At 31.2% G+C, this 23,672-nt stretch overlaps 1 protein-coding gene across 1 annotated transcript in view; it reads left to right on the top strand.

Annotated features, from left to right (window-relative positions):
- The window catches only part of LanB2 (laminin subunit gamma-1), a 771,247-nt gene that overhangs the window by 193,130 nt on the left and 554,445 nt on the right, over positions 1 to 23,672 (top strand). The window contains exon 2 of the mRNA XM_075373886.1: positions 22,552 to 22,813. Within this exon, the coding sequence (XP_075230001.1) occupies positions 22,552 to 22,813 (262 nt within the window). The remainder of the gene's footprint in view (positions 1 to 22,551; positions 22,814 to 23,672) is intronic.

Below are 23,672 nucleotides of genomic sequence, written 5' to 3'. Positions count from 1 at the left end.
TGTACCGACACTAGCGGAAAATCGCAATTCGTTAGTATCAATTTCTAGAATTAAATTTATAATTCAACTTTCGTTTTATAAATTTTCATCATTCAAAAAAACATTTTTGTACACAACAGGTAATCAATTTTGGACACCATGAAAAGAATTTTATTTTACGGAAACATAAATGTTGACAAATTTTTAAATATTAATTTAAAAAATGGATTTATCTGCATCCTGTTCAACACTCATATATAAAGTTTTATGTGTTTATATTTAGATAATTATTATTAAATAAATATTGAGGTGTTTTTTAATTTAAATATCGTATTATTCTGTACCGAACAGACTAAAGATTTATTTATAAGTGCACACACACGCTTTGCATATAAAATTAAAAGGTTTAATTCTGAAACCTAAAAAACGTTCTATAAACATATGAAAAAAATCTACATTTTTCCGTCAAATAATGTAAAGTATATAAATATTCTTTGTAATGGCATGCTAATCGAGTAATTTTTCATATCGAGGTTTTTGCAGACATTCAAGTTTCATGCCTTTTCTAACCAAAAAAATCGATTTGAATTAAATTTAACACTGAAGATTTCATTATATGAGGCATTGATACCAATTGTTTTTGACGCAATTTGTTAAGGGGGGTAGGGAGATATAGATTACATGGGTTCCGTATCTAAAAGTTTTACTCAAAGATTAGATAAATTTTTACTGTTCTAGAACTACATGCAAGAGGGAAAGTATCGGTAAAATAATCAGTCGAAAAATGGGATATGGGATTTTTGCATAACTCAACGTTACTCAGGGATGGATAACGATACTTCCAGTGATCACCTTTCGCTACATCTGATCATAAAGGAAGGCAATGACTCTGTAGTTGAAAGACCTTTTGTTACAAGACCTACAGCCCGTCAGGTTGACAAAATAGTTGATAAAGTAGCTCAAAGGCTACGTAATATGATTTAGTTGACGCCAGATACTCTTACCTCAACCCACCGGATTGGTCTAGTGGTGAACGCGTCTTCCCAAATCAGCTGATTTGAAAGACGAGAGTTCCAGCGTTCAAGTCCTAGTAAAGCCAGTTATTTTTACACGGATTTGATTACTAGATCGTGGATACCGGTGTTCTTTGGTGGGTTGGGTTTCAATTAACCACACATCTCAGGTATGGTCGAACTGAGAATGTACAAAGACTACACTTCATTTACACTCATACATATCATTCTCATTCATCCTCTGAAGAATTATCTAAACGGTAGTTACCGGAGGTTAAACAGGAAAAAGAAAAGATACTCTTACCTCGGTAAGACAGCAAGAAATGAGTAAGGAATTAAGGGCCACTGGGGGCAGACGACAAGTCTACTGGTGGTCAAATGAGATAGCACGCTTACGCGATAATTTACAGCAGGCTAGGAGAAGGAAACAAAGACTGAGAATCAGAGGTGGTGCTGAGTTTGATACTGCAGCCAAACTATATATAGAGGCTAGACGCCACTTGAACAGGGCCATTAAGAGATCAAAAAGGGATCATTGGTTCAAACTCTGTGAGGAATTGGACAATGATTCCTGGGGCCAAGCCTACAAGTTACTAAGAGGTTTGGCAGGCGTCTGCCTGTGTTGAGTGAACGGCAGGCTATGGCACAATTTCCATGTCCAGCAGAGGCAACTGACATCTTGCCTGAATATGAGCTGAGGAGGTTTACCCCTGCTGAGCTAAGTAACGCTATCGGACAACTCTGTAATAAAAAGAGCCCCGGCACTGGTAGAATCCCTGCTGCAATACTCCCTGCAAGGCCTTGTAAAACAGCTTCCCTGGGAGATGACTGATATAGCTAATTATGGCTTGGAGAATGATTCATTCCCGCGATGTTGGAGGGAGGCCAGGGTGGTCTTCCTCCCTAAAGGCGGTGATGATCAAGGTCTGTCTCGATTTAGACCGCTGAGTCTCTTAAATAACTTGGGCAAAGCGGTAGAGAAGATGCTCGCCAACAGAATTGTATGCGAAATTGAAGAAGGCGTGGGTATAAGCGTCAATCAATTCGGGTTCTGGAAGGAACGCTCCACCGTATTGGCAGCAAAGAAAGTAACTACTTGGATAGCAGATGTCAGAAGAGGTACTTGGAGAACAAGAGGGATTCCGTTACTTGTCTCCCTAGATGTTAAGAATATTTTTGGCTCCATCAAATGGAGCCATATTCACAGTGAATTATTGGCTAAGAACGTAAGCCCATATCTTAGGAGACAGGTGAGGAGATACCTCTTTGACAGATCGTGCAGAATTGCAACGCAAAGTGGAGATTTGGAAGTCAACATACACGGTGGAGTTCCCCAGGGCTCCGTTTTGGGCCCGTTATTATGGGTTTTAAATTTTGACGGAATCCTGAATTTGGATTATCGTGCAGGAGCCGAGGTCATTGCCTATGCAGATGACCTGTGATCCTTGCGAGTGATAGACATGCACTGGAAGTACAAAATAAGGCCAGTTTGGCATTACAGATGATAGAAAACTGGCTATGTAATAAAAATTTAGTGCTGAACATTGATAAATGCAAATTTATCACTTTCAGTGGAAGAAGGATCATTCATCGGCTGGATATCAGGATCAATGGTGAACCAATAGCAGAAACTGATAAGCTGAAGTACCTAGGCGTTACCTTTCAGAGGAACGGTTCCTTCACCGAACGTTCCTTCACGAAGTTTGTAACAGGGCTGACAGAATGATAAAATCTTTAAATATCATTATGACGAACCAAAGAGCGCCTAAGGCGTCAAAGAGAAGGGTCATAGCGTCTTCGGTAATATCGTCCATGCTTTATGCGGTGCCGGTTTGGTGGATTTCAGTGCAAGTAAAGATTTCAGTGCAAGTAAAGAAAAACCTGGCACGTATGATTAGGACCCATAGGAGACTGTTGCTTGGAGTGATTTCTGCATATAGAACGGTCTCCGTCCACACAAAGCCTCATACTTTGTGTGTGCTCGCTGGAGTCCCACCGATTGATTTATTGGCACTTTTAAGAGTTGAAAGAGACCAGGGAGTTGGAATTCACGAATCAAGGCAGCGGCTAATGGCAAGGTGGCAGGACAGGTGGAATGAGAATTAAAAGCTGGATATATAGGAAGCATGGGGAAGTGAATTTTCACCTGTCACAATACTTTACAGGGCATGGCAACTTTAATTTTTACTTGCACAGAATCGGTAGAAGAGCATCGACGGAATGCATGTATTGCGATCGCGAAGATGATGTTGAGCACACATTTACTGACTGCCATAAATGGAGAGAAGAATTAGTAGACATCAATCTATCATCTGATGGTAACGGCAGATTAATTAATCACATGTTGCAGAGTGAAGATGCCTGGAAGACGATTGATTCAGCTATTAAGAAAATATTAACGTAGAAAAATGAGGACGAGAGGAGATTGGGGTTCTGATCTTAGTATAGGGAAGGGCGGATAGCCCCAGTGGTGAGGACTGGCATGCTGAGGTGTGCCAGTTTCGATTAGCCACTGGGTACTCCAAGGATTTTTTTGATAGGAAAGATCAAAGAAAAGACCCAATCGTCACGTCAAGACAATCACGGTATGGCGTGGTGATATATATAGATGGGCATATCAATAGACTCAAAAGAACTGACCGGTGGGCCGACCTGCCATGCCGGACATACAGCCGGTAGGTGGGAAGGCCCATTTGAGTACAACAGGCACTCCCCTGGGTGGCGCAATACCAACCAGTCGGACCGGCCCAGGGGAGGAAAGTCTAAAAAAAAAAAAAAAAATCTGTTCATTATAAAATTGCTTATGTATAATATTTTAGATTAGATAGAAATAAATGAAATTTTTTTTCATTTATTGCCGTTTAAGCAAAATGATGTTACTGTTTAATACGAATTAAAATCAATAGACAAGCAATAATTATCATTATAATGAAGCTCATTTATTAATTAAGACAATATACTATTATTATTATTATTTCAGATAAAATTCTAATCTGCTTCCAGTTTTTCCTTATAGTATGAATACATTTTTAAAGAATATATAATTAATTAAGCGAAATTGTCTGTTATGTGCATCAAGCAAACTATTATTAATACTACTGTTTAGGTCAATATCTGAGTTGGATTCCACGACACCATTTGGCACGCGAAACAATTTTTCATAAAAGCGTTATGAAATAAGGAAAGTAATTTTTCGTTTGACAGCCAGAAATTTGAAAATAAATATTGTAAAATTTAAAATTTATGTAGTAGGGCCTTAAGATCAATTAAGATTGATTATTACGTATATATAAGTATAAATTTTTTTTTTAACAAATAATTTTAAGTAGATGGTACGGTTTAATTTAAAAGCAAAAGTGTACTAATTATATATTTTTAAATTTAATGTTGAAGGAGGAATTAATTGTAAAATATAATTTTTTGTTAATAAGAAATTCAATCATCCTTAAAAATATATTGTGATCCTTAATTACGTAATTTTTAAGTAGAAGATTAACATTCAAACCATCAATCGTTATAAATATTCATAAAAATCTGTCCTAAACAACGAAAAAAAATCAAGTAAAGCTAGAAAAAATAAAATAAAAAACCACTTGGTAACTAGCTAATGAAAAAATAACATCTAGTTTTAATAAAACAAAAATTACAAAAATACGTCATCTACTGCTCGTACAGATCGTCAAAGTTACATAACTTAATTATTAATGGCACAGTTAAGGAGTATAACTTGTGGGGAACCATCTTACAAGGGTGTGGTGTAGTTATAATTACTGTTAAAAGAGGAGGAAATTTATTTTCTAAAATCTGTTATCTATCCCCAGAAATTAACTACCGACCCATCTCCAAGGAACTCGAAGGGATAATCTTTTGCTGTCAAAGGCATAAAAAGTGTGCAACTATTGTCAAAGATAGAGTAGCTTCGACAAAGTACATTTATTTTGTAGTAAAAGATTTTTATGTATAATTTATACTTTAAAATATAAAGTATATACAGCAGTATCACGTACTCCCGGGACTTTCATAACCTATTCTATTTGTGAAAATAATGGAAAAAGTTTATATAAACGTAGGTCCTAAAGTTCATCGCTTAGGAGTTTACGGCTAGTGAAAACTGTCTCTGGGATTTCAGCTACCCCGGTGAAATGAGGTCGTACTGATATTTTTAGGGCGTTAAGTAAGCATTAGAATTAGTGATTTATTATTAGGCTTTTGACCTGAAAATTGAATAAATAGGTCCCAGAACCGTATCTACAGTAGTTTTTGAGAAATATGGGCTGAAAACCAATAAAATAGGGTAAAACCCCTCTTTTTTATGTTTCACGTACTATAACGTTGTTAAATTGGTAATAAATAGATAAAAGTGTTCAATAAAACTTGTAGAAAATTAATTTTTAAAAATTGTGTAAGAGAAGTTTACTAAAAGAAAGAAAGGTTAGAAAAGTTAGAATTTTATTTAGAAACAGTACTCTTGACAAAAATGCATTATACGTACCATTTATATGATAAATGTTCATTGCACACTTCAGTATTGCTTTTTTTGCTGTTTTTATTTATTTAGAGCTGTCCTTAAGTTACTTAGCCGCATCCATAATGCGAACTAAGAAGTTACTAATGCCGCATCCATTAACTAACTAACTTAATTTCTCAAAAGAATGTATTTTTGTTTGGTATAGAATGTTTTTCATCCATCCCCAGATGCGAAAATCTGAAGGTGTTAACTAACTTAGGTAATCATGGTGGCTAGGAATTTGGGCCTCCACGACCGCTCCATTTCTCAGGAAAATGATGATTTAAGTAAATGGAACAGGCACAAGGAAAGTGAAGAGGCGCGCCATCGTGCTGATGGCATACAGCGCTATAGGAACATCTTCAAGCAGCTGTGACAATTCTTGAAGAAAGTGCAAATTAACCTCACCAGAAAATAAAAAAGTAAGCGGCCAGATAATATGAACAGTCTAAAGAGTTGATTGTGAAGAAGACTGCGCCGTATATTGACGCTAAATCTTGTTGAAAATTGCCTTCACCGTTTCATGACGATTTATTTCTGCCCTTATCTGTTCATTGTAAGTTGATGCCATCTGGAGTGAAATTTGTTTCGTCGATAAACAGAACATACTTGTAGAGTTGTCGATTTGTATTCCACCAGTTAACAGAACTCCAAGCGAAGTGGACCGTCTCCTGGTGCAGATGTTCTGAATATGATAATCATAAAATTTATTTTGTTTGTGTACCCCTCCAAACCACTGAGTGCGAAACTCAGATGCGCTTAGAAGTACGAAGACATATACTGACGCCTGGACTGCGCTGAACTGCATCATAATAATTTCAACAACAGCGTCGCGTTGGAAAATCGTTCGTAGCTAGTAAACCTCTTTTCCGAAGATTGCGAAAAGTCGCGCTATTTGTTTTGGGATCTGGAATCCTGCGATTCAGAAAACGTAATTCATAATCTACTGCAACAGCTGTAACATTACCATTACACACCCACACCCAAAGCATCGAATGTGAAATTCAGATCCACTAAGAAAGACATCGTATACTGAACCTGGACTGCGCTGACTGTATTGATAATAATTTCATCAATAACAGCGTCATACTAGGTAGTAAACCTTTCCCTGAAGATTGCGAAAAGTCGCGGTAATTATTTAGGGATCTGGAATCCTGCGATTTCGTATTTATATTCTACTGCAGCACCTTTAGCATTACCACTACGCACACCAACACCCAAAATGAATACTACATCAGCATATTCATTCCTTTTTTATAAATAAGTGACATTACTTCATTGGAGACCGATCACGTTCAAAGTAAAATGCACAGAAAACCTTCGCAAACAACAGCATACTTCACAGAATCCGATATACTTAATATACGTTGTAGAATGATTTAAACACTAAACAGTATTGCGCATTGTTGATCAGCTGTTATTTTGTTGCCAAAAATAAGGAAATGTGAAAAAATTCGAATTTTATTTAGGTACAGTATACTACTGCATTTGTCAGAAGAGTACTTATTTAATGTAAACAGACTAAATTCTTTTTTAGTGATGTGAAAAATTTGTAAAAACATAGTTTACTATGAAAAATTGATGTTAAATATTTTTTAAAAACTGGAAATAACACAATTTTAAAATAAAAATAAATAAATAAAAGTTACTTAGATAATAATTTTTTTTATTAATGACAGAAAAAAAAATATTTCATGGTAATTTTTATTTTACAATTGTGTTATTTCCAGTTTTTAAAAAATATTTAACAGCAGTTTTTCACAGTAAACTTTGTTTTTAAAATTTTTTTACATCACTAAAAAAGAATTTAGTCTCTGTTTACATTAAATAAGTACTCTTCTGACAAATGCAGTAGTATACTGTACCTAAATAAAATCGAATTTTTCTACCTCTTTTTTTTTATTCAACTTACACCATTTTGTTCAGTATTAAATTCTCTGCTAGTTTTGTTCGTAATTTATATATATTAAATAAATAAAAAAGTTATGTATTGGAAGTTTCCATTGCTTAAACTATTTTTAGAATAACTTTGTGCTTACGATTGGCGTTGCCTATAACAATATTTTTTTAAATCTTTTTCTCAGTAGTTTGTATTTTTATACACACAGAACTATTTTATTTATTACCTTCTTTACTTTTTTTTTTTATTCTGTTTACATTATTACAGGCTTAGTAATTCCTTATTATCTACTGATGATCATTTAAGAATCTAAATGATCATTTGAACAATTTTATTTGTATAATATTTTTTGAACTTTTTCTTGTTTTCCAGTTTAATTATTAATATGAAAATTCAGATATGAAGGAGATTAAAAAAATTAATATTGTAAATGAATCTACAGTACTGAGTACTATTTAAGAAATAGAAGTGGTCAGTAAATTATATACGTAATTAAGTTTCAAAGGCATGACGATTAAAGGCGTAGAATTAGCTGACAAATTCAATTAAGAGTGTTGAGATTCATTATCGATTCAAAAATGCAGACTATCGTAATTATGTTGGTCAACTTGTGTCTGACAGAACGTTAAATACTAATAATTGTGTGTCATTATCTCATCTCTTAAATAAAATTATTTTTTCTTCTACTTTGGCTCAGTTAATTAATTCAGCATAAATTTATTAGCTAATTTCTTTTGACATATTTAACTACAGTCTAGACAAATCACAATACAAGCTGCCATACATTTATCATCTTATTCTTCCTTATAAATTACATGTTAAAATAATTATATAAAATGATTAAAAAAAAAATTGGGTTGACGAATTTGCTTTAATAAAGTTTTCTTTAATATGCCCTTGAAAAAATTCAAATTTGGTTTTTTCGTGATATTTTGATATTTTTTGATATGTACTTGCTCCTTATAAATTTGATTTGTTCGCATAATATTTCACTGTGAAAGAGCCGTGTTCGAACATAAAAAAAAATTGTTGGCCGAGTATTTCCCGGAGTATAAAAATGATTTCTTGAAGAGGTAGGTACTGAATTTATTTAGTGAAAACGTTTTTGCAGCTGCTAAGTTACCGGTTGAGATTCATGACCGCCTCATCGAAATGTTTGCCGATAAAACGTTACAACTACAATTCACATTTGAAGATTTAGATACGTTTTGGCTTGTTCGTCGAAGTGATTATGAAAATTTAGTCACAGAAGCATTGAAAATTTTAATCCCTTTCGCCACGTCTTACCTCTGCGAAAAGGGGTTTTTCGTCTATAATTGCGCTTAAAACTAAATACAGGAATCGTCTTTTTTCACTCGAAAACAATTTGTTTTTGTGTCACGTATGGAGAAACTTTTAAATGAAAAACAGACGCAACCATAATTTATTTTCTTTACATGTATACTTATAAATGTAAGTAAAATTGTTTATAACAAATTATCTTTTTTCTCATAAAATTATTTCATTATTGTTTACGTTAAAGTTGTAGTAGATTACCATACTTTTCCCCTTTTTATATAGCTATTGTATCTATATTCGCCGAGAAAGTAATAACATTTGAAAATTCTTTTATAAAATGTGATTAAGAAATCTTGAGATGAATTTAATTGGAATATAATTTTGTTGACTTTAGTATTTAATATTGTTGTGACTTTAGCAGTTAGTGCATTTAGTACTGTATTTACTCCCTTATTGTCGTATGAAAGGTGCTCTCTCAACAAATAGTAGTAGTTAAAGATAGGATACAGCAGAACGGGACAACAGCGGAAGGACTAATGACAAAACTATTTATAGTTAAGAAGGGTTAGAATAATAAAGTTAGTCAATATTATAAAATTGCTTAGGTGGTTACCCAACAAGTATATATATGACTAACTCCTTCAGTTCTAACTGTGAGCACTTTTCAATTTAATAATTTGAATCAATTTGAAAGTATACGAAAAGGTCATTATTTTGAACATTGTTATATCAGCTGTGTCTAACTTTATTTCTCTTTATTAATTTCTCTATCTAGACTTATTAAAGCAATAATATTTATATGACAGTTATTGTTTAGCATAGTTCGATGTTTATTAACCGCCAGTTATTTAATTTTGATTGATTTTTAAACTGAGTTTTTATTATTATTTTAATTTGTACTATTAAAACTGTACGGACATTAGAATGTGTAATTGTAACTGTAAATCGCACTTTATTACTCTTTGTTGTTTTATTATACCAAGTGCTGCACTTTATTATTCTTATCGATTCAATTCTTAGTGTAGCTGATTAATTTTATTTTATAACTTCCATAATTCTCTTATTTGTTCTTGTTGAATGATTTCACCTTCGAGAACGTACAAGGAAGTTTAGTACTGTGCTTAAAAAAAATTTATTTTTTATTTTTACTTGATGATATCGCCACATAAGCTTGAAGCTTGTCCATGGAAAATGGAAATCGAATTTTGAAGCGTATGAAAAATGTCATGCTGACGGTATTCGAACCCGGGTCCTTCGGATGAAAGACCGAGACTATCACTCCGCCATGGAGTTCAGCATTTGATCATGAGTACGCAAACTTTAATCAATTCGTACGTCATGATATATATATATATATATATATATAAAATTTAAATTGTAGATTGAACTGATTTTGGTTTGAAAGTGCTTAGAGTGAAGAATGTACTGTTCGCGATAAATGAGTATAGTCCTGGTTTTTAACCTATTCTTACTTTTCCAGGCACTTTTTTAATAACTCGGCTACATTCACTAATTAATCATTGTCTCAATTATTCAGAATTAAATTCTGTAGAAGTTTTATTAAAAGATTTTACGTATTTATAACCCTTTTAAATAAAGTTATTTTACGCCAAACTTACAATAATGCATTTTTCGACCCAAATCTTTTGTCCCAAATTTCTTATAGTAACCTTTTTTTAAAAAAAATTTTCAGGTCTGATTAAATATAAAACCACTAAATTTACCCCTGGATTTGGATTATTACTAATTATTATTTTTACTAATGTGGATTCAAAGTATTATAGTTTGGCTTAATTTTATTGAAGGCGAAATTAATCAGGGAGAAATCTTTCGCAAAAACACACTCGCTAACCAAGGGCTTCTGAACCTATATTTATATGAACTTTCTTCTGTATTTTCACTAGTAGGGCATGTGAAAATTTGTTTTGTTCTTTGTGAATCTCTTTGTATATATATACTAAGTATATCGGATTAGTGATAACTATACTGCCCCGTTGATAATTATTTTTTGACAGTAAATCTTGTTTTTACAAATTTTTCACCTCACCAAAAAAGAGTATGGTATTTATCTACATTAAATAAGTAATTTTCTGACAAATGTAGTAATGTGCTGTTTCTAAATAAGATTCGAATTTTTCTAACTTTTATGTGCTGTCGTAAGTGAAGGTTTTTTTGTGAATTTAAAAAAAAATTTTTTTATTTTGAACGTGATCGGTTTACTATTGAAATAATGTCGTACTTTTTACAATAGAGGAATACGCTGATATGGTATTCATTTTGGGTATTTGTAATGGTAATGCTACAACTGCTGAGTAGAATATGAAATACGTTTTCCAAATCGAAGGATTCCAGATGACCAAATAATTACCGCGACGTTTTTGCAATCTTCGAGAAACAGATTCACTATGTATTGTATTCATACCTTCTTTCGTTTTTTTTTTGTTTAGCCTCCGGGAATTACCGTTCAGGTATTACTTCAGAGGATGATTAAGAATGATATGTATGAGTGTAGTCTTGTACAGTCTCAGTTCGACCATTCCTGAGATTTGTGGTTAATTGAAACCCATCCACCAAAGAACACCGGTATCCAAGATCTAGTATTAAAATCCGTATAAAAGTAACTGGCTTTGCTATGACTTGAACGCTGGAACTCTCAACTTCCAAATCAGCTGATTTGGGAAGACACGTTCCCCACTAGACCAACCTGGTGGGTCAGTAAGTCTATTCATACAAGCTACGTATGAACTGTCTGTTGATAAATTATTATCGATGTAGTTCACGACGTTTTTCAATGGTTTGGAGGACACTTAAACAAAACAAATTTTGCCCTTACTAACAGCCGCCAGTTCAACATCTACAACCAGTAGAGACGGTCCGCTTCGCTTGGAGTTCTGCAACTGATGGAATACAATCGTCAAATGTCTTGTTTACCGACGAGGCAAATGCAGTGAAATTAATTTAAAAGAAAATTATAAAGAGACCTACAGATTTGGTTGTTAAAGCCTACTGATGTTTTGTTTAGACTCTGATATCTAGTGGAGTTACTGTCTAGATGACAATTGTTTCACAATATTTATTAAATAAAATATTTTTTAATTTTTTTTATAAAACAATGTAAGTGTATAACTTTCAATACAGTTTTTAAAAACAAAAACTATTCTACCTTTAAAAGTTAAAGAAACATATGAATACATGTAGAGTAGTCGTAAATGAATAGTGGTAGCGTCTCGGCCTTTCATCCGGAGGTCCCGGGATCGAATCCCGATCGGATATGGTTTTTTCAGACGCTATGAAAATTATCATTCTTCTCATCCTCTGAATCAGTATCCAACGGTGGTCCCGGAGGTAAAAAAAAGGAGTCGTAAAAAAATATCTGGAATTTTTTAGCGAGTGGTAGTGGTCAATTGAACTATAAACCGTTGAAACAATTTTTCAAAATTATTTTTCAAAAATATTTTAATGAGAATTGGTCTTCCATATCGGATAGTATTAACTGCGACTGATTTTTTAAGTTTTTATTTATTAATTAAATAACTCTCTTTTTTTGTTAAAAAGTATATGTATTGCTTTTAAACTTTAAGTAAATGAAATGATAATAAAAAAAAGTTGGAAACTGAAGCAAACAAGTCTAGTACGATCTGGCGTTGAATTCAACGTTGTACCATATAAATACACGTATTTTAACCAACCGATTTTCTTTTCCTGATCTCATGTACGTCTACGATGTTACTACTCTTATATATGTGTGAGAGAGCTTGTGTTTATGTGTATTTAAGAAGACTGCAACAAGCAAGTTGCAAGCTGAGAACCTCCAGGTGGTCTCTGTCAAGTAACATGTAGGCCTACTCGAGTAGTCTGCTTTTTTTTTGTTTTTGTCACGAGTAGAAATTCTTGTTTTAGCGTATAACATATTGAGGAAGAAAAGTATCTCTGTACTTTCATTTAGTTTAACATAAGAGAACATTTTAAATTGATAAACGACTTTTGTTTGAATAACAACAAAAAGAAAGACATTGGTATTAACATCTACAAACACACATCATGTTACGTATATTTAATACGTACAGAGAATATTTAAACGTATACCAGATATTCTATCGTAAAATTATTATTTATAACATGATTCCCTTACTGGTACAATAAAACTATCAACATCACTCGTATTATCAGATGTATTTAAATTTAAAAAAAATATAGTAACTACAGTTATCATTTTTAATGTTATTTAATTAACGGCAATAAAATAAAAGAACCTATTTAATTATTTTTTATTCCTTTTTTTATATGAGAAAAACCATTTTCACATTCTTCCATAAATAAATTAAATAAAACTAATTTATGTATAGTTATTTAGTTATAAAAAAAACATCATAAAAAGAAATATATTTAGCAATAACAGGATCGTGGATTCTGCAAAAACTTGACTTATAAATTTTAAACAAGATATCTCGGTTCATAAAATTTTATTAATATACGTTAAAAATAAATAACTGTAGTAATATAAATTCATATAAAAAGAAAATGCAAGATTTATTTCTAATAAAATTAAAAAGAAAAAACAAAAAAAACGCACAGTTCATCGCAAGAAGACCGACTTTTCGTTATTCTATTTTGTTTTCCTTTTGGAAAAAAATCATCTATTCTGGAACCACCGTTATGTATTTGCTTCAGAGGATGAGATGAACGATTTGTAGCGTTTTTGAAAATGCCATGCCTGACCAGGATTCGAACACGGGATCTCTGGATGAAAGGTCGAGACGCTATCACTCGCGCCACGGAGATCGGTTATCTCATTCTAATCTAAAATTTTCCATAAATCAACCTTTTATCTATAAAAAAAAAAAAAAAAAATAATTACGCGTCACTCAACTTACCACTCTGACTCGCTGCATAAGCGCGTATGAAAAATACACCACAACACAGTCAACTCATAATTTTTTCGACCTTTAATTAAGCGTAACCAAAAAACGACTCAACCAATCTTCATCAAATTTTCACATGCACAACTTTTAAATTGATTTTTAAGTGTAGAGATTTCCGAGCAATAAAATTTTATACATAGGCACTATATATAGAATTTTATTGCTCGAAAATCTCTCTCTCTCTCTCTCTCTCTATATATATATATATATATACAGTATACAATGGAACCCGATTTTAAGTGGTAAAATGCCTGACAAAAAAGCTGTGTGTACTCAGCCAGAAAGAAATTATCGTTATGAATAGAAGAACAAAACGAGAGAAAAAATATTTAGTAAAATAATTACGTCCAAGTTTATATGTTTTATTGGATTTATATATCTTTATTTACTGACGCTTAAAATAGATGTTTTTTAAAAGATTTAAGTGATGTTTCACTAAGTGAAAAGATTTAAAAGATGTTTCAAGTGGAATTGCATTTTTCCACCATCTGAGTACGCCTGACCGAACTTGAATTTGACAGCTACATTTATGAATCAGTTAAATAAATTAAATCACACATCTATCCTTAAGTCGAACTTCATTAAAGTGGGATAATGTTCGTACATACGTACGTTTGTTGGTGTGTTTGAAGCTTAATAATGTTTGACTGGACACTCATATATCCTGTTTGACTTAATCATGTTTGACTTTGTACAGATACTCATGTATATGGGATAATTTATTGGTAAAAGAAGAGGTGTTACGGAAAATTGAAGAAGAGTGCAGAATTTGGAAAAATATAGTTAAAAGAAGAGACAGACTTATAGGCCACATATTAAGGCATCTTGGAATGTCGCTTTAATATTGGAGGGACATGTAGATGGAAAAAAAAGTTCAGACACAACATATTCCAAACTTGGAATATGTAAAATAAATTTTTAGGGATGTAGGATGTAGGAGGTATACCGAAATGAAACGACTGGCACTAGATAGGGTAGGAGTGCTGCATCAAACCTGTCAAATGACTAAAGACAAAAAAAAAAAACGGCTAATCATCAGAGATAAAGTTATACGAGGGCTGGATTCATTATTCATTTCGCAGATATTTACTATCACTGGTTTCTAGTTGTGAGAAGAGAACTGTGGTATCTTGTGTGTTAATCGGATACCGTGTGTGATAAACTTCTTAACTATGAACTTCAAGAAGCTTGAAAAAATGAAATATCATAAAACTTCATGACTAAATTCAAGTATGACGACGTGACATTTTTCGCCCTTTCCTTATGGGTGCTATAGAAAAATGTAATTCCACATGAAAATCCCAGTGATCTTGGGACATCCTCCAAAAGGGACCACAAGGTTATGATCAAGGTCAACGTTATATATCCCCCTCCAATCCACTCTTTCCTACAGTATGCGAGGTAAATGGCCTGAAATGTAAATACAAGAATATTTGATGACCTTCAAAACGTGTAACTTGTATAACACTTTCTTTGATATCTGTCTTTGTTGCTGTATGACCTTCAATAAAGTTATAAGGTCTTATGTGTGACCACATACTTCAATGTAAGATTTTCTGCTCTTTTCACGGGTGGAGTGAAAAATAAGTCATTATATCAGAAAAAAATCGTGTTAACCTTGAAGTAAGGTCTAGTTCAAGATCAAATCTAAGGTCACCATGGCCATAAACTTTTTTTAGGCCATTTTTTTTTTGGTATTCTGAGTAGTTTACGAGAAAGTCGCTTGCGGCGATTAAAATGAGACACTGTATAAGTTAGTTTAAATTATAGCTTGAATTTTTTCAGAAGTATCGCTTTTTTCACATCTGTGATAACGATAAGTACAGACTTATGAGAATGTATAAAAAAATCATTAAGGACGGTTTATCGTAAACGAAGGAATGAACGAATGCTTGATTATATTTGTTGTATATTTCACATAGCATTTTCAAAGAAATTTTTAAATATTGACGTTAATCCATTCTTTTCATCTACAGTTTCCTTTATTATTCAGATTTATTAACGAATGTTTTTATTTAGTTTTATCTATTGATTTACGTTAAATTTTTACGTATAAAAACAAATGAACGGTTTTTTTATTTAAGATAAACGCTAAACATTTGCAAAAATATAATCTTTTATACATATATAAAATGAATGTTTGTTCCGTATGCAATCCTATATATACACCATTGATCCGACTGCGGTGAAACTTTCGTGAGTTATGAGCACGTCCGTGAAGGTTTCTGAATTGGTTTCGACCCGCTTGTTGATGCGGGGGTCGAGATTCTAAAAAAATGTATACTAATGGACTGACGTATACTAAAGTAATAAGATGCTAATTAAAATAGATTTTTTTTTGTCTAATAAAACTGTATTTTCTTTAAAACACAAAATTAAATGTCGAAAAACAAGGTTTTTTTTAGATTTGTAGTACAGTAGCTTTGTTAAATGATTAATAAATGGGAAGATTTAGTGACAAAACATATAGAGAATTTAATTCTGAGAAAATTAATTAATTATAAATTAATACAGCCAGTAAAAGATAAATAAAAACTTTAAAAGTCTGCTTTTTTTACTGAAGAAAAACAGACGAAAAAATAGACAAAAAATCGTATTATTATTTAAGAAACCACTAACTAAATATTTGTTTTTATGATATTTATTTATTAATATAATATTATGAACTAGTAGTATTTTGATGGGAATTTTACAGATATCAGTCTAAGCTAATTTATATACAAGCTTAATTTTCTTTCGAAGTTTACTTGAAGGTTTTCATATTTTTCATAAACTATTAATAGAGAAGTACCATAAATTATTCTGAAGAGAAATCTAAATGCACTAAAATCCTCCCTTTTCGTATTATAAAATAACTTCTTTTAAAATATTGTAATATTATTTCACTCTTGTAACTACGAGAGTAAATTGGTTTCCCCACTATACCTCTGACTTTAAATATAATAAAACTATAGAATAATCCAGCGGTAGTGGTGGCAGCAAGTTATTAGATTATCGTTCGGTAGTTAACAAGTCCTTCAGCGAAATACATCGTGAAAATATAAGAGCGAAAAAAATTAGTCAGTGTTAAGAATTTAAAAACAAACACGTCTGCCCCGGTTGATATAACTACTTTTAAAATTGTGTCTTGTTAACTCCTCTCGTTAAGATTATGTATATTGTGAAAAAAAACACATAATCATATACTTATATAGACATGAAATCGATTCTGCAGTGTGTGTTCATGTGCGTATGGTAATCAAATCACGGCATCATTTACTTTGATTAAGTTTTTTTAACATTAAAGCCTTAGTTTAAGTCGTACTGTTACTTATCGATTGGATTAATCTAACGATTATATTGTTGTATTATATCGATTGATCAACTTAAATTATCTGCAGTCATAATAGTTCTGATGTAGGGTGTTAAATATACTCCTTTTCGTAAAAAAAAAGGAAAAATATTATCGTAATTTCTTAATAACATATATTCTGATTTTAAAATATATACTTATTTCTTCCTTTTTTTATATATATACTTGTATATCCTGGAGTTATAGGTTACATTTTACTTTATTGTAATAACGTAGGATCTTAAAAACTAGTTTTCTAAATCTAACAAATTTCTTGTCTTCTTTCAATTTTTATATCTATAATTTGGATTATATAAGACGTGTTTAGGGGATAAAAAGTTTTAGCTATCTTTGGGATGAATGAAATTGTAAAAATGAAATGACAATTAACATCAGCAGAACACAAGCGGGAAATAGTACATATTTTATAAGAACGAAGCTTTTTTAAAAATAAGATTGTATCTAAAGCAACAAAAATATATGAAAGTCTGGTAAAACCAGTTGTATCATATGAGTCTGAAAAAATTGATACCAATTTTGGCAGATAAAAATGTGGTAAGATTTATTTAAGTTGGAGATTAAGTATTTTTCATTCAGTGAAGAACGGTAGAGAGTACAAACTATGGATAAATATCCACCTTGATACTTGGGATATACTAGAATCTATAAAATCCCAAACAATTAGGTTAGGTGACGTGTATAAATAACAGACAGTAGAAGAATGACTAAAATAATATAAAAATAAATTCTAAATACTAGGAAAAGAAGCAGACCGAGGAACAGATGGGAGGATGAGGTGATTGTTGGTGGGGTAAAGAGGATGGAGAAGAGTTTTTGATGATAGAAAACCTGGAGGACTTTGTAGGAGGCTAAACCTCACGATGGACTTTAGTATCAACAAAAAGTAGAATTTTGATTAGTTTAAGTATTTTTAGGTTGTTGTGCAACTTTATTAGCTTTGTTTGTGATATTCTTGCTAGTGGTGCTGTTGATATTCCCCATTTTAGATTATTAAATAAAACTCATTACTGTGAAATAAAATAAAAATAAAATAAAATAAATAAAATAAATTAAATAAAACTCATTACTCATAAAACTCATACTACTCATTAAACGACCTTTTAAAAATTTATTAAAAAAATGAATAAAAAAAGCTGACAATATAGTTGTAGGACTTTCGGAACGCGGAAGTATAGTTCAACTGTGGGTTGTGTCTGATGCACGGCTTACACACACGCAATTTAATTTAAGATATTTGTTATCTTATTTAAATATAATGTTTTTCGTTTTTTAATTCAATGATTCTAATTAAAGCGCGCGCACATACCATATTTAATTCGCCTGGGTATGGCGGTACTAGTGGTGACGTTCGGCTATTATATTAAACTAATATAATTTCACAGCTTACATAAAACAAATTTCGTTTGTACGATCGAAAGACCGGTGTAGCTATGAGGCTTAACGCACCAGGTACCTTTTATACCGGGTAACCGAGTTCGAGACCCAGCCAGACCGAGTTACATTTTTACACTTTAAATATAATTCATTTATTTAATTTTACCGCTCACCTGTGACGTCACAACAAAGCAGACGACTACAACAGCATTTTTTGGGGTGGGGTTTTTTTGCAAATGTTATTTTTTAATTGTTAAAAAATGTGCCTAAGAAAAATAAGCGAAATTTCGCGATACTAAGGGTGATCTTGCGCTACAGCCTCACCCCGTTGATCTTTTAATTTGAAAATTTAATGGTATCAATGCCACATATAAAGAAATAATCTGACCAAGTTCGGACAAAATCGGTCAAATAATGCTGGAGATATAAGCTGATTTAGAGGCCAACACCGAACACATGTACATACGAACATTAACATCCGGAAAATTTTCATCCAGTTTTTTATGTTCCTTAGGTGTCAAAACGTCAAGATCCGGTGAAAACCCTATATTCCCAAATTGGACCAATTACAATACTTTCCCTTCTAGTCCCATAGTGCTATCTAAACGAGAAAGTAAAACGTTTTTACAAAGAAACGCTTCCATATTTTTTTTTAAATATAATTTTTTATTTTTAAGCTTGTTGATTCATTGAACGTTATTAAACTAAGTTTGCATCGTAGTAGATAATTTCTGTGATATAAAAATAACCCCAAATAAAGTAAAATTCATGGTACAAAAGAAAAATGTATCGTTTTTTTTTTTATGAACGTTGACCGTTTCTTATACGAGTTTAGATTAAGTGTGTAATTCATCATTTGACACATTATTTGAATCTCAATAATTTTTTTAACAATCGTATGTAATTAACCTAATAAAGCCTAGTTATCAAAGGCTAGCTGTTATGAACCAGTAAAGATAGTTCTCTCCTTCAAAAAATGTTATACCCTGATTGTGATTGGTGCTTAAAAAATGTTCACCTAAAAGATAACCTAGTAAAGCATTTCTCATTTAATGTCTCACTCGGTATCTATGTGGAAAAAGTTGAATCCAACTATTGTTCTATGCTTAATCTAGAGAAATGGGAGAAAGTTAAAAAAATTGTGATAGCTTTATATTTACAATTATTTCTGGAATAAGACAGAGTTGATGTTAAGAAATATCAAAATTTTATGAACTTTCTCCAGTTTTAACATTATGTAATGATTTCCTATGAAATATTAAAATTTAAAAAAAATTGTATTTGCGTTTATTATTTCACAATCGATAAAAGTAATAAAGTTTTTCATCCAGACCATGTCTGATTACCCATTAGAGATTCCAAAAACCATTTTTCTTCAATAGAAATATGTTTTAACTCATATAAGGAGCACTTTTAAAAATAAGTCATAGTTGAAGTCGTTGCTATGATTTCAAGCAGAGTACAGAAGAATTCATCCGTCATCAGAAACAAATCAGTGTGTACAACCAATTTATTTAAATTTTACGAATGTAAATTTTGCGTAGTTACAATGTATTTTATTTGAATTTTGAATTATTTTAAACTAAATATTCTGAAAAGTATTCTTATAAAATGATTTACTATGGAAAATTGGTAAAATTAAAAAAAAAATGTTTATAAAATTTTAATATTTTAGCTAAATTAATTAAATAATTTCATTCTATTACATTTCTTAAAAACGAAAATAATAAATTATTTTCCTTCAATATAATTTCCATTACCTATGTTTCCAAAAATACAAAACTGAATCAAGAAAACGGAGGTACTGTGTGTGTTTCAATAAAAATAAATTTGTCTAAATATTTAATTTTTAAAAAATCGCATAGATCATCTTATTCAATATCATTAGATAAGAAAGTGAACCTGTTTGGTAGTATTCTGTTACGTAAATATATAAATGATGTTTTGACATCGACGACAATAATACTTCGTTAGCAGTATTGTTAATACGTTTTACATAGTCTAACATTTCTTTTACAAGGGATACAATATAAAGTAATATTGAGATGTCATTATTTGTCATCCAAGAAGTTATTTTTAATTTTCAGTATCATTCAAATTTATTATTTTCCAAATACAGTTGTTTAATTTTAATTAATTTAAAACTAGTAAAAATGATTAGATTAACTGTTATAACTGAAAATTATGTGATTGCTACTTAACTATTATAAAACCCAGCTTGTTACAGAAATGCAATTTATTCTTTAAGATACAATAAATGATTATAGGCGTTCATATATATTCCAAATACCTTGGTTACTATAATATGCAAATACCATAAATAAAACCGCCTACTTTCTATACGGTGTACAGTAGTAGAAGAAATGTAAATTCACTTTTGCCCAACCGAAAGAATGTAAATTCATTGTTCTCCAATTATCTTTCTGTCACCAAGGGCCGTTATTTAAACACTTCAAAAAAAAATCCTTTTCATCCATTGAAACCTTGAATATTTTATTCTACCTTGAACGTACATATATAATGTTATTGGCTTAATCTAAAAGGCAGTTAACCCTTTAGCTTATACACAGCGCAATCATGCCACAGTTAACAGAGTCACAGATATTGGTATATGTACTAATTCATACCGAGGATTCACCGATTGAACAGGCTTCCATAATATCAGTATAGAAGAAATTTAATTTTACTCTAGTACACAAAATTGTGAAAATGAGATCAAGAATTAAGAAAAATGGTGGATTATGACAAAGGATAATTTACCTGAGGAGAGAATTCAATATGAGGTAAACATTCTCTAAAGATGCTAACGGCTACATATTTAAAAACTGATGCATATTAGAAAGTAGCAACGAGTGCGAATCTACGTAGTTATAAAATTTCTACTTTATGGTGTGCTTGAAATTTTTGTCCGCCATCTTAGATCCGGCATATTGAATCAAACTTCTTTTTTTTAATAGTAAGGGAGACATCAATTACATGATTAATATGTTTTAAGAGAAAAACTATAGTGAAAATCGTTTTTTGAAAATGTCTTCGTTTTCAAGTTATAAGGGATCAAATTTAGAAAAACGGAAAAATCGCGGTAGTAATACAACGAAGTAAAACGCTCCGTACTAACTTTTTATTATTTCGTATTATCTTCAGAATTACATCCAATAACAAACTTTAAAAGTTAATGTTGCCTAATGGCTCAAACACTAATAAATAACATTAATAGTTAATAAGAAACAGTAACTAATAATTTTCAACACTGTTACGAATTAGATGGTTAAGTCATCTGACATTATTTAATTTCAGAATTTAGTTATCAGCCCTAAATTACTTAATACAAAATTTTTGAAAGCATACTATTCTACAAGAAATGTTCAAAATGCTTCCCCTCTACAGCTAGACAGTGCACTAACCTGAATGAATATTATTTATATCTTGTTAAAAATTTATTCTAAATTTATAATAACTTTTTTAAAAACTGTATGGAAGTAGTCAATGTTAAAGCTTTCAGTTAGTCTGACTATCCAATGAAAGTGTAGCATTTATTACAAAAAATAATCTGAAAAAGTCTTCTAAAAAGCTCAATTATATTAAAAACATTTTCCAAAGGTATTTTGAAAGCGAGTGTAACGTATTAGATAGTTAATCAATGAAGAAATAAATTTGTATCAAGTAAATGATAATTTTACACTTAGAATTATCTAAATGTTTTATCACAACCCACAGGATGGGTCTAGTGGTGAACTCGTTATCGCAAATCAGCTGATTTCGAAATCAAGAGTTCTAAGGTTTAAATAACTACTTGGTAAAGGCAGTTACTTTTATACGGATTTGAATACTAGATCGTGGATACCGATGTTCTTTGGTGGTTGGGTTTCAATTAACTACACGTCTCAGGAACGTGTCGATCTGAGACTGTGCAAGCTACTCTTCATTTACATTAGTACATATCATCCTTGGTGCAATCTATTACGATGACTTTTTTTCCCATTCCATTATGGAAGTAAGTCTTATGGATGGTTTTCTCTTTTGTTATTTTTCCTTTATCTCTGTCGAAAGTGATTCGGTTTTTAAAAAAGTATTAATTGTCTTTTTTTTTTACTCAGTAAATTAATATATTTACCTAAAAAGAATCTTATTACCGACTCAGTTTCGTGGTTTATTAAAAAAGGTTTTCTTTTCTTGATATATTAATTTGTTTAATTAATAAATGTTCGTTTTTTTTTTTGTTTCAGAAATGCATACCAGAATTTGAAAATGCTGCGTACGAAAAGATACCGGAAGCAACAAATACGTGCGGTGAAAATGGACCTACCGAATTTTGTGTGCAAACAAGTCAAGGACCTAAAAAATCGTGTCAAAATTGTAATCTAGGGGATTATCCACCATTCCACTTAACAGATGTAAATACTAACATTAATCAAACGTGGTGGCAATCAGAAACTATGTATGAAGATATACAATTTCCAAATCAAGTTAACATTACTTTACATCTTGGTAAGCTGTTTTTATTAGTTTTCAAGTTATATGATCTCTAAAATATATTTATTTGATTTTCAAAAAATTATTAGGTTTGTGTTATTAAATATTTTTTGAAATTATTTTCTAGAGATAAAATTGAATATGCCGATTAGCGGTAATAAAGAACTTTAAAAAGCATCTGGGCTTCAATTATAGTGATTGACTTATTTTCATGAGTAGTAAAACTGGAAATTTCATGGCAAGCACAGTCTTTAAAAAAAAATAATTATCAATTTCAGTTATGGCAACGTCTTAAAACTATTTTATTCGTTTAGAAAAAAGTTAAATAATTTATTATTTTATCAAATATATACTTTTTTATAACTTACAAGATGTCCGAGATGGGACTAATATAAGCAATTAAGGAGTAAAAATTCATTTTACAAACTATTCTTCAGTTATTAAAATTATTTTTTATTTTATTTTTTCAAGGGAAGTGGCGAGGAAGGTGATTGACTTTGTGACGCCTAATTTTTATTATTCTTATTACTACTACTGTTTATATTTATTTATAACAAATTTATAAAAGCGTATTAAAATTATACTGGCGGGAAAAGTTGTTGACGCGTTTAATAATAAAATATTAGTAACCCGAGACGTTGTGACTTGGAGACTGGTTTGTATATCACATTGCACATTATTTACTCGCATAATGAAGTATTATATGTTGACCAACTCAACAACAAGCTACACAACTACAAAGCATGTAAAAAAATTGCAATATAACGGAATAACAACAGTGGTGAAAAAATACTTTATAGTAATTATGTTAATTACATAATAATACCACTATCATCACTACCATATGCATTTTTTTTTTTTACGTAAAATAACA

This window comes from Lycorma delicatula, chromosome 8, assembly GCF_047948215.1.
Source record: "Lycorma delicatula isolate Av1 chromosome 8, ASM4794821v1, whole genome shotgun sequence".
In the NCBI taxonomy this organism is placed as follows: domain Eukaryota; kingdom Metazoa; phylum Arthropoda; class Insecta; order Hemiptera; family Fulgoridae; genus Lycorma; species Lycorma delicatula.
This window is presented reverse-complemented; position numbering and strand designations above follow the sequence as displayed.